General features: G+C 30.3%; 1 protein-coding gene across 1 annotated transcript in view; it reads right to left on the reverse strand.

Moving 5' to 3' along the window:
• LOC107438353 (vesicle-fusing ATPase 1) overlaps positions 1–18,307 on the reverse strand; it is a 39,400-nt gene that overhangs the window by 17,518 nt on the left and 3,575 nt on the right. The window contains exons 4-11 of the mRNA XM_016050634.4: positions 17,672–17,790; positions 10,599–10,683; positions 10,412–10,469; positions 9,585–9,637; positions 7,626–7,714; positions 6,680–6,822; positions 1,435–1,634; positions 1,211–1,285 (exon numbers count right to left, since the gene is read on the reverse strand). Coding sequence (XP_015906120.3) covers positions 1,211–1,285; positions 1,435–1,634; positions 6,680–6,822; positions 7,626–7,714; positions 9,585–9,637; positions 10,412–10,469; positions 10,599–10,683; positions 17,672–17,790 — 822 coding nt within the window. The remainder of the gene's footprint in view (positions 1–1,210; positions 1,286–1,434; positions 1,635–6,679; positions 6,823–7,625; positions 7,715–9,584; positions 9,638–10,411; positions 10,470–10,598; positions 10,684–17,671; positions 17,791–18,307) is intronic.

Below are 18,307 nucleotides of genomic sequence, written 5' to 3' on the forward strand. Positions count from 1 at the left end.
ACAACTACAAAAAGTTAATAATGGCAAAATTATATATTAAAATTACATATTAACTTTAAAGAACTCAAATAAAAAAAAATTGGTTAGACAAAATATATTTAATGCATACATAACAATTTTAAAATACACGATCCACAGGAATCTTCCACGTGAATCTTTCCACAATAAATTGATGGATTCTGAGATTCTTTTGAATGAAGACATTGAAAACTTGTAGGAAAATTTTGTTTTTCAGTCTTTTTCTGCATTAATGAACTTATACCATTAAACAATTAATAATAAATAAAAAAAAGACTGGGAAAAGTAACCAGTTGTTTATTTATATCACCATTTTTTTCTCTTTTTTTGGTGACTCCCCGAGCGACGAGTAGTTATTTTCATTTTTGTTAAGCTCTTTTAAAATAAACATTGAATGGCTATTTCATGCACAATTTTTCATTATTAAATCTAAAATTTGATGATATGAATAGGAGAAAGCAAACTTATTCAAAAATAAAAGATTTGCATTTTAAATTATTGTCACAGATTTACCAAAAATGAGTCAATGCAATACCACAATACAGTAAACATTTCTCAACCACTACTTTTGCAAAATTTGAAAAGTAGTGTGATAATTATTAAAAAAAAAAAAAAAAAAAACAAAAAAAAAAACACAGTTAAAATACAGAGTATAAGCAAAATGGTGCTGTGATGACGAGCAAAAAGAAAAAGTCCTATGCTGTTGTTCAAAAATATTAGAACAACTTTAAATATGAAATATCAAGAGTTCAAGATGAAAATATCTCTAAGCTTCCATATTAACAGAATCAGAAGTTTTCCAGATTATCATGGAGATAAAAAAAAAAGTGGCAGTTCTACCAAAAAATTGGTCAATTCCAACTAAAGCTGAAATGAGGAATGCAAGGAAAATGTTGATGATACCACTCTGAGGACTTTAAAAAACATTGTGATTACAAACAATTTAAAAATGAGCTTAGGACAAATTGCAAACAATCAACAATTTATGATTTTTTTTATTACATATGATTTTTATATTTTAATTTTATTTTCAAACTCAGTAAGTGTGGCTAAAACTAACAGACTCATTTAGTTTTGTAATTCGTTTATTGCTATCAATCAGTTTATGTTATCAAAATCCAATTGTGTCCAAAACTGATCACATAGCAGATACTACTATATAAGATTTTAAGAAATAAAAAAAGACACTCACCACAGATCCTCTTGCCTTACAAATAGCATCAATCTCATCAAATATAATTATGTGCAAACCACTGTTTGGCCCAAGCTAAAAAAAATAAATAAATAAATAATTAATTAAGAAACATGCTAATTTATTCAAAGCAACAATAGCATAAGATGTTAATGTGGAAATAAATGCACCAGTAATAGGCATATTTCTAAATAATCGATGCAATTAAAGTAATATAAACATACCCGTTTTTCCTCCTCCTCGGCATCAGCAAATAATCTACGAATATTGGCTTCTGATTCACCAACATATTTATCTAGAATCTGTGGTCCATTAACAATTTTAGGTTCTCTTGCATTTAGCATATTTCCGATTTGACGAGCCATTAATGTTTTACCAGTTCCAGGAGGTCCATACAATAATATACCTTTTACGTGTTTTAATCCTGTAACAGCATGATAATAAATATAATTTTAGAATATACGTAAAAGAAATTAAAATATCTTTTATTTTTGCAACAAATATGTACCAATATCTAATTTTATTATATATATATATTAACATAAAAAGCTTCTATTAATCTTTTTATGTCATCCTAATTAATTATTCTAATCGAAATACTTTCTCACACTTTTAAAAGCCACATCCTGTCCCTAAATCTATTTTTGGCTCAAGCATGCATTTAATTAAAGGCAGGATATTTTTCCCTTTGCTCTCTGTGGGAATCACTCGACCTATTTCATAAACCAATAGCAATTACTAAGATTTCCCTCTTTTCCTAAATTGAAAAATTTTACGGATTTACTTTGCAAGATCTTCCCTAACATATAACCGAGGAGCGCAACTTTTCGTGTCACTTTCATGACTGCTCTGACTAATAATTAATAAATAAATTTTGTACCCTCCTTCCCTGCCTAAGACCTATTTTAATCCTTCCACTCGGCAACGACGTTATATACATATATATATTGAACTAAACTAAAAAACCATATATGTAAAATCAAAGCTCCAATACATCCGGAATAGTTTTTTAAAAAAAATACTATTGAAGAAATACATTGAAATGAATATTTCTGCTTGGGTATAAATCTTATTTAGTAAGATAAAAATTAATTCATTTTTACATTTAGCTTCCAGTAACAATTCCAAAATGAGCACAAAAAAAAAATCAAGAATTGATAAAATCATAAGCTGAGCATTTAGATTGTTAAAAGATATAGTTGTTTTGTTTAACTTAACATTTTATTCAAAGAATACTGGGAGCCACAGTATTACATTATACAGGGTGTCTATAAAAGAACTCCGGTGTTTTGAGGCAAAATATTTTAATGAAATAAAAAACATACATACATGTTTTATACATGACTGAAAAGCTTACATTATCAAGTTTTTTTTAACACTTAGTAAAGTTCTATATGAGCCCCGTTAGTGGCACGGCAGACGCCTAAACGGAATTCTACCTCTTCCCATGTTCTGGCGAGCATGTCTGGGGGGACGGTTGCCACACAATTGACTATTCGTTCCCTGAGATCTTGGTAACCCCAGCTCCAGGTTGCATCTTGTCAACGATTTCTTAGGGCTTCAGGGTTCCCACTCTATAATGAGATTGAAATTCAAGGACTTTCCAGGACTTTTCAAGGACCTCAACAAAATTTTCAAGGACCTTAATCTAAGACCAATTTTAAAAATTATTCTCTTCTATTTTACTAGAAGCAACAATGCTTGTTGTGGCAATAATTAATTTCAAATATAATACCTAAATGCTTTGCCTATATAGAGAGAAGAGAGTATATGTATTATGGACTAAAATTTATATTTTTTTAAAAACAACCCTACTGGTTTTACATATTAATTCACAAAATCATTTTCAGCATAATCTATAACTAATGGTAATGTGGTGTTAATGGTGAAATCCTTTAATCCTGTGTATTTCCATGTGAAGGCTGCATGAAAGACAGAGCTAAATCTTAGGTATTCCATATTCCATGACTATTCCATAACCCCCTCCTCTCCTCTATTAAACATCGTTTCTGAAATTATTCATCCATAATTTACACAACCTTCTCTAAATGTTATGCAGCAACAATTCTTTCTGTAAATAAAAATTAGAAGGAACATATCCCATTTTCACCATGTTTAAAAGCATTATTCGTTATGTGTAATCCACAACTGCCAATGAATATGACCTGGTGGGAATATTTCTCTCTTAATTCACACTGAAGCTTCTAATAGAATTTCCAATTGACATAGGGTCCATCCATGGATAATTGAATTATTTTAGAGAGATTTTAACCATCATCCACGCATTTGTAAAAAGAGGACAAAATATTTTCTGCAGTTCCATGACCCATAAATTGGGAGGTAAGATACTTAGTGCAAACTTTATTATCAATTCCTTATCATAATGTCCATCTGCTTAAATTGTAGAGACTGATTTAACGTCTCATCAAAGAGTACAGTGTAGCAATTAACATTCTTCAGCTCATTTATTAGAATCCCTTTGAAGTATAGTGCCAATCCAAAGGAGCCCAAATAGGCTCACTTTGTGGCACTACAAAAAAATTGTCTCGCTATACAGCTATCAGCAAACATTTTGGAGAACAATTTACTTATCCCTTCCCTGGAGTTACATGAATAATTACTAGTGATGCATTTCAGACTCCAGAGAATTTCAGCATCAAGCACATTCCTTTTGACCAGATAAGAAGACAATGTTACCTCGGCCACTAAAGTTTCTGTTTCACTTGGGGCACACGATGTTGAAGGAGTATTTACACCAGATGAATTAGATGTTGATGTCTTTGGAAAAAGAGAAGTATTTACTTTTTTGTTTTACCTTTTCTTCATGTGTGATTTCAGAGCAGATTCTTCCATTTTTGCGATATCGATCTCCTTCATGCATAATCGGCACTTGGCTCTGAACTTCTTTTCGGGCATCGATAAAATCCATTCTTTATAAGCTTGATTATCCATCCATTGGGGATTAAAATAGCACTTCCCGGGCATAACTAGTCTAAACTACATAACACAAATACGAAGCCGTGCCTTTGCGAATACGCTTTACAATAAAGTTTTGAAATGATGCAAACGTAAGGACAAGTGCGGATGGTAAAACGGCAAATTTATTGAAAACTACAAGGTACATATTGTTACGAAATTCGAGAGTATTCCAGTTTCGATAAGAAAAAAGATCTAAGCATATGCGACAGAAGATGAAGTGGAGTCCCGCCACGAACGCATTGATTGTCTGCTGTGCTCCGCGCGCGCTTGGCAGACACCAAGACGCTAGGCCCGGTTAGAAACGGTGGCGTTAAAAACCACGTGAGAGAGCTCGGGAACAAAACAGAAAGAATGAGAAAGATCCGCGGGTGTTTCATAAAAAGGGCCGTCGGCAGTAAGGAACAAATTCAAGGACCTAAGACGTTTTTCAAGAACTTTCAAGGACCTAAATTTAGCAAAAAAAGATTCAAGGACTTTCAAGGACTCTCAAGGACCGTGGGAACCCTGGGCTTTGAAGGCATGAAGCTCAGATTCTGTCCACTTTCTCTTGAGACACACTCGGCCTACCCGGCGACTTTTGCTTCAAAACACTTCCTGTTTCCTTAAATGCACTGAACCACTGACGAATGGTTTTGTCAGAAGGCGGGTTAACACCATAGTTACGTCGAAAGTTTCTTTGTACGGTAACTAAAGACTTCGTTTCTATGAGCCAAATAACACATTGAGCCTTTTGTTGCGGAGTCGCCATCATTTCAAATTTCGCGACGTCATTTCAAGGTCAACGCCCTGCAGCGCCGCCAGCAGTTGATGCAAACATTCCCAATTGGTATGAGTAAAACTTTTTGAGCTACTCTTTTCAGAGAAATCGACTAAATTTTGCTATCTTTTATAGTTCGTGAGATATGAATTTTTAAAACCCCGGAGTTCTTTTATAGACACCCTGTATAATAGCATAAATAATGTAATTAACAGTTATCAGATTTGGCAAAAATTACTATTTAAAAAATAAATAAATGAAAAACAAGTTTTTGCTTAATTAGATTTTTTTTAAAAAACTAATCAAAGCTCTAATAAAATATACTAATACTACTTAATATTTTTGTTAGAACAATATAATAAAGCAAACACTTAATATTTATAATACTAAAATTATTATATAATTATGACAAACTAATAATTCTTTCCCTGAATTCATCAAATCACAATTGCTTTTATTCAGTTCAAGTATTTCATGAATTTGTAGAGACTAATACCCAAATTGTCAAATTTATTTAGATTAAGAGATGTCAAAAAAATAATTTATTCTTAATTACTATTGGCAGAACAAGTTTTCATTATTAAAGTACGCAAACTACATCTTTAATAAGCTTCAATAGTTCTTTTACTTGAATAAACATAAAACTAAATAGATCTAATTGAAATAAGTATATTAAAGTAGCAAACTATTTAACCAGCACAGTTAATAGAAAGTTATTATTTTAAAAGTTTCATGTTAAGACCAAATCAAAAATCCAGAAAATTTCTTGAGTAAAATCATTTAAAAAATTTATATTTTTATAAATTTAAATCATTGAAATTTTCGTGATAGTATTCTAAATGAATTATATGCAGCATAATTTAAATGAATAATTATGTGTAAGTCTACTTTTATCTCTAATCACATTTAATATTCTATCAGAAAAAATATTTACAAATGAAAGAGATGCATCAAGCATAAATTCTAGTTCTAATATTTTTAAATAAAGTATACAAGAATTTTTATATATAAATGTGATCGATGATTTCTTGAAACTTCTGGACTTTGAATTTCCAGAAACTTTCGGATCGCGGTTAGCAAAAAATCAGGAAATCCGGATTTTTCGGGAGCACAATCACCCCTGATTCAATATCTATATTTAGTCTGGCTACTTTTATTTATTAGTCTATTTATTTCTCTGTAGATATAAACTTTTAATCTCAACTAAATTAGATTTTTTAAAAAAAGAAATCGCAGCCTTTAGATCAGCATTAATATTATAGCAAATATCACAATAAGTACCAAGACACAAGGAAAAATAATGGTATAACAGATAACAGAAATTTCATAATTACAATCGAAATTAAAACAAGGAGAAAATTGACAAATAGATGAGGAATCAAGAATGGAACATAGTCATCATTAAGTGGGTGGTAAGAAAATGAGAAACACAAATATAACCAATCATAAGTTAGAAGAAAAAGAGATTTCCAATTGAATGGAATAATTGCATTATTTATGCTCTTATGCCACATTGCTCTACTTTATTTTAACAGACTATTAGTTTAAACATTGTTCTTAATGTTATATATATATTCAAATACCTTTTCTAACTACATGAATACTTTTTTATCGATATGAATGTATTTTAAGAATAAAGTGAATTCAAAAATATGTAAAAAAGTGTAACAAACAGAAATCATAGTTATTATTATTTTTTGACTTATATCTTGGTTTAGAAAATAAAATCATACCAAGTTGTTGCACGAATTCTGGAGGGAAAACTCTTGATGCAAATGCTCTTCTAAATATGGCATTAAATTGCTTATCCAGACCGCCTATTCCCATTTTCTGAAAATCCCAGTCAGGATTGATGATTGATTGTCTAGCAGTTTTCCTATTTAACCATAACCAGAAATATTAAGCAGTGAAACAATTCAATGCTGTTATATATATAAATTTATTATGCACACCAATTACTATAATTAATTCTTTTATAAAAAGAAAGAAAGAAAATTCCGCAGATATCTACATAATTTCTTTTTTTTTTTTTTTTTCATTTCTGCATCTTCACCATAAAAATATATAATCTATATGAAATAACAGTTAACAAAAATTACTATGCAAAGAAAATCTAAAAAAAAAATATTTATAATTTTCACAAAAACATTAATTATTATCTTTGCCAACTTCAAAGTATTGTATATTTGAAAGAAAAAAAGACATTAATAAATAAAAACACCAAACATTTAGATTCCAATAAAACTGATAAGCATTGTTATTTATGTATAATTCCATTAGATGTGTTTCAAAAATATTACTTACATCAAATTAATTTTTCTTATTTATTTTAATCTAATCTTTTATAACTGCAAAAACTAATTTAATCTTTAACTTGTTTGACAAATTTTGTCGCTCAATGGCAAAAGAGCAAATTTTCTCTCTGAGCCTTTTATGAGATGAAACAACAACACAGAATAAATTTATTTAATGATTCAGCAGTTAAAAAGCACTGGTAAATCAACTATTTTCTCATAAAAAGTTACAGTATAACTTTACTAATTGCATATTACACAATTAACAATCTACAATTAATAATAGAATCTCAGCAGTATACTCTAAACCAATAATAAAATGAAAGAAAAGTTGTTAAATATTACATTTATTTTAAATTAGAAAATAGTGACAAGCATGGATTACCCTTTCGCCTTTCCAACCAAATTGACAGCTGATCCTTCAAATTTTTCAAAAACCACTAGAGCGTCAGGTAGCAACAAGCCAACTTGAGTCTAAAAATAACGTTCAAGTTGAGAATCAAGTATAATTTGGGTTCATGCTAGTATGACCATATTGCGACAATTGTCCCTAAATGTTCCATGAATGTCACTAAAATCATATGTTACGAATTTCTGCCTGACCAGAAATGGGCGTTTTAATCACTCACAATAATTCTGTAATCACTTATGCGGCAGACAATGGATTGAACTGGATGGCTCATTGGCGAGCCCCTTTTCGTATCCTATTGTTTTATTTTGTTTATTAAATTTGTTTGTTATTAAATATGGTTACTTTATTTAATGCACCCATACAGCACTGAATCATTCTGCAACATCATATGCATGGGGGACAATATAAATGTTAAACCTTAAAATATGTTTGGAAGTTATAAAATAGAAACAAAAAATAGTCTTCTTTGCACTGAAATTCACGAATTTTTAAAAAAAATTTTTTTTTACTAATTTTATTCTATGCATATGTTAGGTTTTAGTTTAAGATTTTTCAAATGGAATAACTGTTATTTTCAGACTTTTATCACGCCGCTTATTGATATATATGAGGATAACAATTATAATGTATATACATATTTCTCTTATGTGGCACCATAATATCAGGTATTTTTTCATGTACTGCAATATAATTGCTCATCAATAAAACATAATTTCTTTGCTCTTTTGAAATTTATTTTATTAAGAATTTTTACCTAATTTTTAATTTAATATTTTATTAGTTTTTACTTTCTCTGTTTTCCATATTTATTTATTTGGTCTCAGCATTTGAATCTGTATGTTAAATTTATTTATTAATATTATTTTAGCTTTTTTTAACTTAATTTTAATAAATTCTAATCTTCAATCATTATGGGCTAATGAACCTAATTAGTTTTAGGGTGTAATAGATGGTAATTATAACTTTTATGTGTACCATAACATGAATCATGCAAACGTAAGGCTTGATTTTTTTTCCTTCTTCTCAAGTTTGTCTACCATATCAATTTTTGGAACCATTAAATGAGTACCCAGGTAGTCATATTTGACTATTAAATCTCAATTGCTGGTGTGAACCCTAAGAAACAAAAGACTAAAAATTGAAAAATGGCTACAATTAACTTAAATTTCAAAGATGAATTTTATAATTCCGATCATGAAGAAAAGTAAAAAAAAAATTGTTGCTTCATACATTAACAATTTATATGTTAATAAATGATGTGCAAAACTCATTAAGCCCTATTCAGATTTATCTGCTTTTTTTCCCCCTTCACTTTGAGCAAAAAAGTTTTTGTGACTGAAGTTGTTTTCCCTTTCTATGAAAAACAAAAAAACAAAAGGGAAAAAAATGCAAATTATTGTCTGACTGTGGTGTCTTTTCCCTTTCTGAAGTTCGATGCCTTTACAAAAATAAATGCTTCAGGAACTGAGAATTTTGTTGATAAAATTGAAAAAAATTTGCTCTTTCTTTTTCTTCTTCAAATTTCCTTCTTAACAAACAACTTAATATTTTTTTTTTAATTTTTTCCCTTAAAATTTTATGCTATTCTTTTGTTTATTTTATTTACAGAAAATTAGTGAACCTTGGATTTTCATGTATATAAAGTCTTTTTGCATCATGGTCCTAAAATTGTCTTCTTCGCCCCACCCTCATTATAGATTTGTGTAACAGCATTTATTTAATTTTTTTTTTCTTTTAAAAAAATTAATAAAAATCTATAGAGCATTTTTGCAACTGAATAACTCAATCAGAAACGTTTTTTTAATTTAAACCTTAGTTGAAAGAAATTTTTTTATTGATTTATTCATTTTTTTAAAAATATAGTGCACAGATAAAACATACTGCATCTTACTGGGCTAATACTAAGTGTATGAAAATAATATTGGTACTTACAATTCTTTTCCCTCCAGGCTTACCATTTCCAGTAACTTGTTCGATATTGGCAACTATAAATTAAATGTAAAACATTAAATAAATTCACAATTTTACAAAGAGTTAACATAGATCAACATTCAATTAGCAAATATAACAAGAATAGATATCTTCAACTTTTTTAATATCCATTTAAAATAATAATTATAATTGTGAAGTTTACAGTCAGACTGAGAGACAGTGTTATAGATTTTACAATCAAAATTTTTAAAATCAATTAATTTGTTTAATACTTTTGTTTTTCCTAAACCTAAAATGGCTACTTAATTCTGCTTACTTGCTGAATGCTGACTATAAATTTAGGTTTTTTAGTCAAAAGAATATTTTGAAAATTTCTGTTATGAGCTTTAACATTGTTTTAGAAATGTATGTATCATTAAGATCACGCCAGAACCTTAACTTATTACTACTATTAGATGATTAATGAGAGCAATTTAATCTTGAAATTTTTATATACTTCTGGGCACCTTCATCAAACATTAATAATGTGGGAAGTGACTAACCTCTCACGTCATGTCCTGTTGGCAGACTTTAGTTATAATAAATTGATGCTATTTTTTCCTGGGAAAGCTGTCAGATGATTGCACATTTGATTTAAGGTTTATTAGTAAATTACTTCTTTTAAATTATTAAAAAAAAGTAAATTTAATTACACAAATTTAAGCAGAAATTATAAAAAGGAAAAGTTATAAGGTTTTAAAAAGACATGAGATATAGTTTATAAATGTAAATAAATCTTCATTTTTAAAAGGGCATTTGATATTTTATGGCAATTAAAAATATCCTACCTTCCATCTCTTTAACAACTACTTTCAACATCTTCATATCCATAAATCCAAAAGCCAACTGAAAAATAGCAAGTGCTACAATTTCACAAAATGTTTCACATGCTAACATTAAGTTGGAAAATCCACTTATTAATAAATAATTGAAACAATTAATAATAAAAGATTAAAAAATAATGTTTCTTCTTACACATTGCCCAACTGTAAAAGCCTGTTTGCTGAAACATTTCACAAATTCTTGGGCCATTAAATCAGTGTCATAAGGCTCAAGTGTGCTGAAAATAAATAAGATAATATTAATTGAAAGTAACAAAAACCTTTTTATTTTCTCCACTAATAATATATTGGTAAGAAAAGTTTTATCCAATTTTCCTTTTTATATAAATATATGATAAATATTCAACAATTTCATTAACTGATTGCTATGATGTAGATCATTGTTTCTCAACGGGGGCGATACCGCCCCCCTGGGGGCGTTGGGAGTATACTGAGGGGCGGTGAACTTGCTTTGGGCGATAGGGGGGCGTTGGGTAGGTTGTGGGCGGTAGGGGGGGGGTGTTGAGCATGTTTTGTCAATCAAATTTAATTTTAAAACTTGCAAAAAAAATTATTAATTTAAATTTATTTAATAAATGAAAATAATAATTAAATAAAAAGATTAAGTTAATAAAATAAATTAATATTATCCGATACACCTTTTGTACCACCAATAAAACGAACTTATACGACATCTATTTTCCGAACCAACACAGCGCATTAGTCAGTAGTTTTTTCCTCTGATTTATTCCAGCTATTTCGCGAATCGCTCTGACTCATTCGAGCCATTTGACAGAAATCGAAGTGCACGAGCTTTCGGTATGAATGTTTGATTTGACCCGTGTTTCATATTTTCGTTACCTTCTTTACAGTTTTTTCCCCAGTTTCGATTCGATCTCATTATTTATTTGGCCAGGTATGTACGCGAATTAGTACTTTACTTTAAATTATTTATTAATTTGGAGAAATAGTTGATTTTCTTTCATCGTTTGTATTTTGCTGCCACCAACAATGTCGGTAAACAAAAAGAAGTGTCACCAACACCGTGCCACGTACTTGAAGTCTGTATTTGTTCAATCGCTGTTGAACTCTCAACTGCCCATGTGTTTACTTTGTAATAAAGTTTTATCTAATGAGACAATGAAAACTTTCCGCATTTGCAAAAATCTCATACTCACAAACAAAATAAAGATATTTAATTTTTTACGAACATCAAAGACAAGTTTCTGAAAGCATCTGTAGGCGTAGATCCGGCTTGTAAAGGTAGGAAAAAGTATACAAGAAATGCTTTTTACAAGAAACTTGATTGTAGATACCAAAAGTAAATATATTTTTAATACTGTCCCAGATTATTTTACACAGAAAAACATTCCTATTGCGAATATTATGTCGATTGCCACTGATGGAGCTCCTGCAATGGTTGGTCGACATCGTGGGTTTATCGCCCTTTTGAAAAGAGAAATACAGATATTTTAGCTGTTCACTGCGTGAATCACAGGCAGCATTTAGTCGGAAAAAATTTCAGCGACAGTTTGAATCAGTTATTGCAATATGTCATATTTGCTGTGTACAAAATTCACAGTAATGCTCTCAACGATTGAAGAATTCAATCACTTGCTACTACACTCCGAGATTCACTGATTATCCAAAGGCACCTGTCTCAATAGGTTTTGTAATCTTTTCGACTCTGTGCTTGAGTTCCTCTAAAAAAGAGATGTAACTCTGAGAGACAGATTGCTAGAATTCAAGAAGGACTTTGGCGGATTTATTTTTAAAATTTAATGGCATTAATTTATAACTTCAAGTCAACGAGTTCAATTTGATCCCTACATAATCAGTCATTTCTGCCATTCTGAAAAAAAAACTCATTTTGTGGAAGCAGAATTTTGGTTGGAATGAGTTCAGCCAAGCAGATGAAACTCGCTCTGATGATGCACGAGAATATTGTTAACACCTTAACTCTTTGCGCGTGTACTTTTCTGACCGTTTTAGAGATGTTTTGTTCCCTGGAAGTCTCTTAATGGGTTATCAACCCTTTTTTGAATATTGAAACAGCAGAGGTTCAGATTTATGAGGAATTAGTCGAACTTTCAACTAATGAAACTTTGAAGTGGTGATCGTCTCAGAGAATTTTGACTTCAAGGTAACATCAGTCTACTCTACCCTGCACTGCGGACTATCATTAAAATTTTTTTAAATGGCTTCCCTTCCTCCTACCTTGTCGAACGTGGATTCAATGCTGTTACGGATCTTGTCACAAAAATTGAGAAGTCAATTCGAAATTTTGCAACAAGGGGACTTGCGTCTTCACCTCACTAAAAAAATTTAACCGAACGTTAAGAGACTAATGTTTCGATGATACTACTTTTTAGTGTAAAAAAAATATTTTGAGTGTTTTTTTAATTATCTAATTAAGAATAAATTATTCTTTTTAAGCATAGGTTTCTTTGTTGTATTTTTTTCATTACCGTATTTATTTTAATTATAACAAATAGACTGCGAATACCTGCCGTGAGAAAAGTGTCGATAAATGTACACACACTAATTTAACTCTTAAAAAATTGCTTAATGTTGTATCTTATAATTTAGCACACCTCGTTCCATCACCATGCTCTAAATAACTGGATTTTCACAAAGGGGGGCGTTGAAGTGTTTTTTGCTCCGTAAGGGGGCGGCAACGTTAAAAAGGTTGAGAATCTATGATGTAGATAATGTAGATTTCAGCAACATGCTTCATTTAAAAACAAAACTATAAGATAAAAACAGACATGATTTTCTTTTCTGATTATGTTCAAATATAACTTTAATTTTATAAAGAACAAGGCTATAAATGTTCTGAAAGACACTTACTGCTGACTTTTAAAGCGAGTTCAACTTTTTTTTTTCAACATTGCATCAATTAAAATAATTTAAAAAATTTACTTTTAAAAATAATTAATGAAATTTTTTTCCTCTTCTTAAATCCTTTAAATCAGAGGTCTCATTGAAAATCTAAAACAAATTTTCAGATTTAGTTTGATGATTACTCCCAGAAATTAGTATGAGAAACTGTACACACACAAAAGTTTTTCTTCTTTTTGTATCAATATATATATATATATATATATATATATATATATATATATATATATATATATATATATATATATATATGTGTGGGAGTTAGTGCAGCATAGGAGTAAATAATGACGATAATTTAACAACATAACAATTTAATAGAAATAAAAAGATACGTAGAAGGATATAGCAGTTAGCATTATTGACATGTCTCGTGAGAGCTGCCTTCTCGCAGTGGTCTCCGGAATGCATGTGACTAAGAATTAGATTGTTCTATGGTATAAAGTAAGAGTTAATTATAAATTCGGGAGTTTCCCTTCGGGACTTCCCCTTCTGGTCTGGCTGGCGCCTCTCAATGTCAAGAGGATGATGCAACTTCCTTTAATATTACAAGATGGTGGATGACGCAATGTTCACAGTTATTACACTATAATACTATAACAACAGCTCCAAACTCCACAGATATATAACATAAAAAGCTTCAATTAATCTTTTTATGTTATCCTAATTATTATTCTAATTGAAATACTTTCTCACACTTTTAAAAGCCACATCCTGTTCTTAAATCTATTTTTGGCTCAAGTATGCATTTAATTAAGAGCAGGACATTTTCCCCTTTGCTCTGTGTGGGAAACGCTCGATCTATTTTATAAACCAATAGCAACTACTAAGATTTCCCTCTTTCCCTAAATTAAGACATTTTACGGATTTTACTTTGCAAGATTTTCCCTAACATATAACCAAGGAGAGCAACTTTTCATGTGCACTTTTACTCACTCTCATGACTGCTGTTGTCTAATAAATAATAAATAAATTTTGTACCCTCCTTCCCGACCTAAGACCTGTTTTAATCCTTCCACTCGGCAACGACGTTATATATATATATATTCTTGTACAGTATAAAGATTAATTATGCTTTTCAGAATCAAAAACTTTATTTGAAGTTTTCATTTTTATTCAGTTAAATCTTAGGTTCTAAAAAAATGTAATAAAATATTGCACATAAAAATTAGAATTTTTTTTTCTTTACCATAAGCTTGATATACATTAAAACTCACCACAATGGTTTAAATATAGTTTACATAAACTTTATAATTACAAAATTAAATGATGCTCTTGTGTATGCAAGGTAAAGAGTAGTTAGGGTTGTTTAAGCTACCTATAATAAAATAGCAAAAGCATTCTGCAAAAACCTTAATTAAATCATTAAATTTTATTATTATAATTTAAAAAATTAAACTAGTAAGACAAGAAAGCCCACCCTATGCTAGGAAGAACTTATGTAATTCTTTTGGGATCCTTTTTCAATTCAGATCTCATTTTACAAACTCACTGATATATTCAGTTCAGCATTATAAGAATAATGACACTTTTTTTAAAATGCAGGTTTAAAAATATAGGATACGTTAACCTGTTAAATTTACATACATTTATATATATTACGATTTGATTGAAATTCATTTCTTACATAAACTTGTAAAAGGCATAAAAATTGAAGGAAAAAAATTATAAAATTTTCTTATTAATACACAGTTGTAAACTTGGGAATAAGAGATATTTTAGATCAGTGTTTCCCAACCTTTTTTGTGCCGTGCCCCACTCAAGCCTTTCTAAAATTCTTATGACCCCCTATGTGACATACACATAATTTTTAATATTAAAAAATTGAATTGTTCATATAAGAAACTTAAATGATAGGTTTCAGTGAGAAATCTCTTGAAAATTGTTGACGAAACACAGTAAGTAAAATTTAGGCTTATAATGAAAAACTAAAATTCAAATTCGAAATCATTTTCATAAAGATTTTTTCTATAATAATTTAATATTTTAATTTAGAGAGATGCTTGCGCTTGCTGCACAGAGATTTTATGTTAGTTTCCAATTTGGTTAGCTTCAGCCTCAAGTCTCCCCACTGTGTTATATCCAGGCGATTTCCTTTTTTTTTACCAGTAAATCATTTACAGCACTAAATCCACATTCAGTTAAATATGAAGATGGAAACGGTAACAATAGTTTTTTTGCATATTTGGTTGAATTTGGGTACTTGATTTCTGTTTCCTCACAAAGCCATGCCATCACTCCTTTTATAAAATAAATAGTTCTAACTGATTTATCATTTTGCATTTCTGAGAGTTCCTCCTGATACTGCATACTTCATATAACAGACAAATGCACTAACATTGGCTGCATCATCCGTGTTGAAAAATCTATTTGTTTTAAATCAGAAAATCATTCTTTTAAATCAGCCGATAGAATTTTCAGATGATCGACAATTACAAGTAAAAGCGGCATCATTTACTTTTAATTTTTGGGGACAATTAAACTGATCCAAGTTTTTGTTTTCAGACTTAACTCAATAAGGATAATGAAACCAAATATCTTCGTTTTTGTATCAACAAGAGTTTTATTTGTTCCTTGAAGTTGCTTATTTAATATATTTAGTTTTTCAGAGATATCGGCTAAATAACTCACAAATGCTTTACCTTCGACTGTTAACAGATACTTCATATCAGGTTTGTCGCTTAAAAAATCACTAAGAGTATCAAGCAGTTTCATGAATCTTTTCAAGCAGTTCCCTTTAGAGAGCCATCTTAGTTCAGAGTGAAGTAAAAGTCTCACATGGTCTGCATTTTGTTCTTCACAAAACAGCTTGAAGAGGAGCTCACATTTGGCATTAGCTTTAATAGCATCGATACACTTTATTACTGAATGTAAGTACTTCATTTAGAGCAGGCGAGATGTTTTAAGCTACCAAGTTTTCCCTATGCACAACTTTATTCCCTATGCAATAACACAATGCACAAGAATCATTTCTGGATTCTCATCTTTCATCAATTTTAAGTAGCAATTTTTCTTGCCCATCATATTAGCTTATTATATAATATCATTTTAGCTTATTATATAATATCTTTGGAGGAAGTGGTGCTTTCTAATCTCTTACATATCAACATTTCTTCAGCAAAATGCCCTTTATCAATATGTTTTACGTAAGTTATCAATACTGCCGCACTGTCTATCAAAGTTGATTCCTCCATTTTCACTGAGAATTTTCTTGTTTTTAGCTTGTCAACAAGTTGTTTTTCAATATCTTCACTCATTTCGTCTATTCTTCTGCTAACAGTATTGTTATTGAGTGGCATAGCTTTTACATCTTTTTCAAGAACCGTTTTAAGAAATGCTGATATTGACGGTTTTATTTAATTCTCTCCTATAGTATGATTTTTTCCAAATTTAGCGATGAATAAAGAAATTTCATAACTAGCCTCAAGAATACAATTATGGGTTGAAGTGTGAGCAGTAAATAAAGACTTTACTGTTGCATTGCAGGCATAAAAGACATAGTATGGTATTGATTTCTATCACTGAATGTTGCGAAACACTACAAAAGTTGCGACGGGCCATTCAGATGCGAACGACTGCATTGTTTAGCGAAATTTTAAAGCGTCAAGGGGTCTACGCGGAGCCTGCCATATGCCGCAGGGAGGTTAGTTAACTTGACGACGCCAAAAACCCAGTTGATATTTTGGTCTCATCAAACGAGTTTATAAATATTCATTGACCGCAATTATTTAAGAATTTGCTTTTTTTCTTACAATGTTGGCACCGAAATCTAGCATTGTATTTAAATGGCCCGGAGCAAATAGGTAAAACTCTTGTAGAGTCCATTTTCGAACTGCCCCCCTTAACAATCAAATTGCTCCCCAGTGGGGCGTGGGCCCCACGTTGGGAAACACTGTTTTAGATAGTAATGAAAGCATTGGCGTTAACTCCCTAACCCTATCAGGTCAAGTCAGATCGAATGAATTTTACTTTCAAAAGATTTACATAAAATTTACTCTTAGCAAAACTTGTAAGCTAATGACTTTTTTTTCTATTTTTTTTTAAATACCTTCCCATTTTGCACAAATTATTGAGCATCACCAAGTTTCATTTAAGTACAGTTCTTAATTATTATGCAACCTGCACCTGCATAAGTCAATAACATAAGTGAAACAAAAGTAGAACACAGTTGTTTATATGAACAGCTCATTTTGAACTTCTAATTTCTGCCCAACTTATAGCTCAGTTTATATAATGACAACATGAGAGAAGAGATTTCGTTGGTTCTGTGAACACATACAAACATTTTATATAATATATATTGGAGTCATGCTAAAAATAAAAACTTACGTTTTCTTGTCCAAAAAATCAACTTCTAGAATAATTTTTGCAATATACTGTATGTTGGGGTTGAATGTATATGGTCGTACTTCCAGCGTTTGATTTAGTGATAGTTCAGCCCATTTTCTCTAAAAATAAATTGGGTGTCCTTATTTATTTCTAGATAACATAATTTATGAAACAAGAAAGCAAATTATAAAGAAATGCAATTTTTTTGAGTTAATATATAAACTACAAAACATGTATCTTCATACTTATACATTCTTTATTTTTAGACAAGTAGCTATGAAATTTTTCCCAAAATTAAAATTCTCTTGATTACCTTGTATTCAATTGTTAACTAGAGATATTGGTCAGCAAATTAAAACAAGTTATTGCAACATGAAAATATTACGTAAGGAAATCAAGTTTTGTAAAAATTTTTAGTAATAGTAGCACTTTATTTATCTTGCACAATGGACTATCGATACATCAAGGAGTCGAGTAGTCAAGAAAACATCCCAAGGGATGATTTGAAGACATGAAGCCATCACGATTTTGATCGCCTGCAAATTGGATGACTCCTCTGTTTTAGTACGCTGGCTGCCAGCATGTGAGTTGGAGAACCTTACAGTAGAACAGTTTACGAGGACCGATACAGCCTAT

The sequence above is a fragment of the Parasteatoda tepidariorum genome, chromosome 3 (assembly GCF_982258835.1).
Source record: "Parasteatoda tepidariorum strain Cologne lab strain chromosome 3, Ptep-v5.0, whole genome shotgun sequence".
NCBI lineage: Eukaryota > Metazoa > Arthropoda > Arachnida > Araneae > Theridiidae > Parasteatoda > Parasteatoda tepidariorum.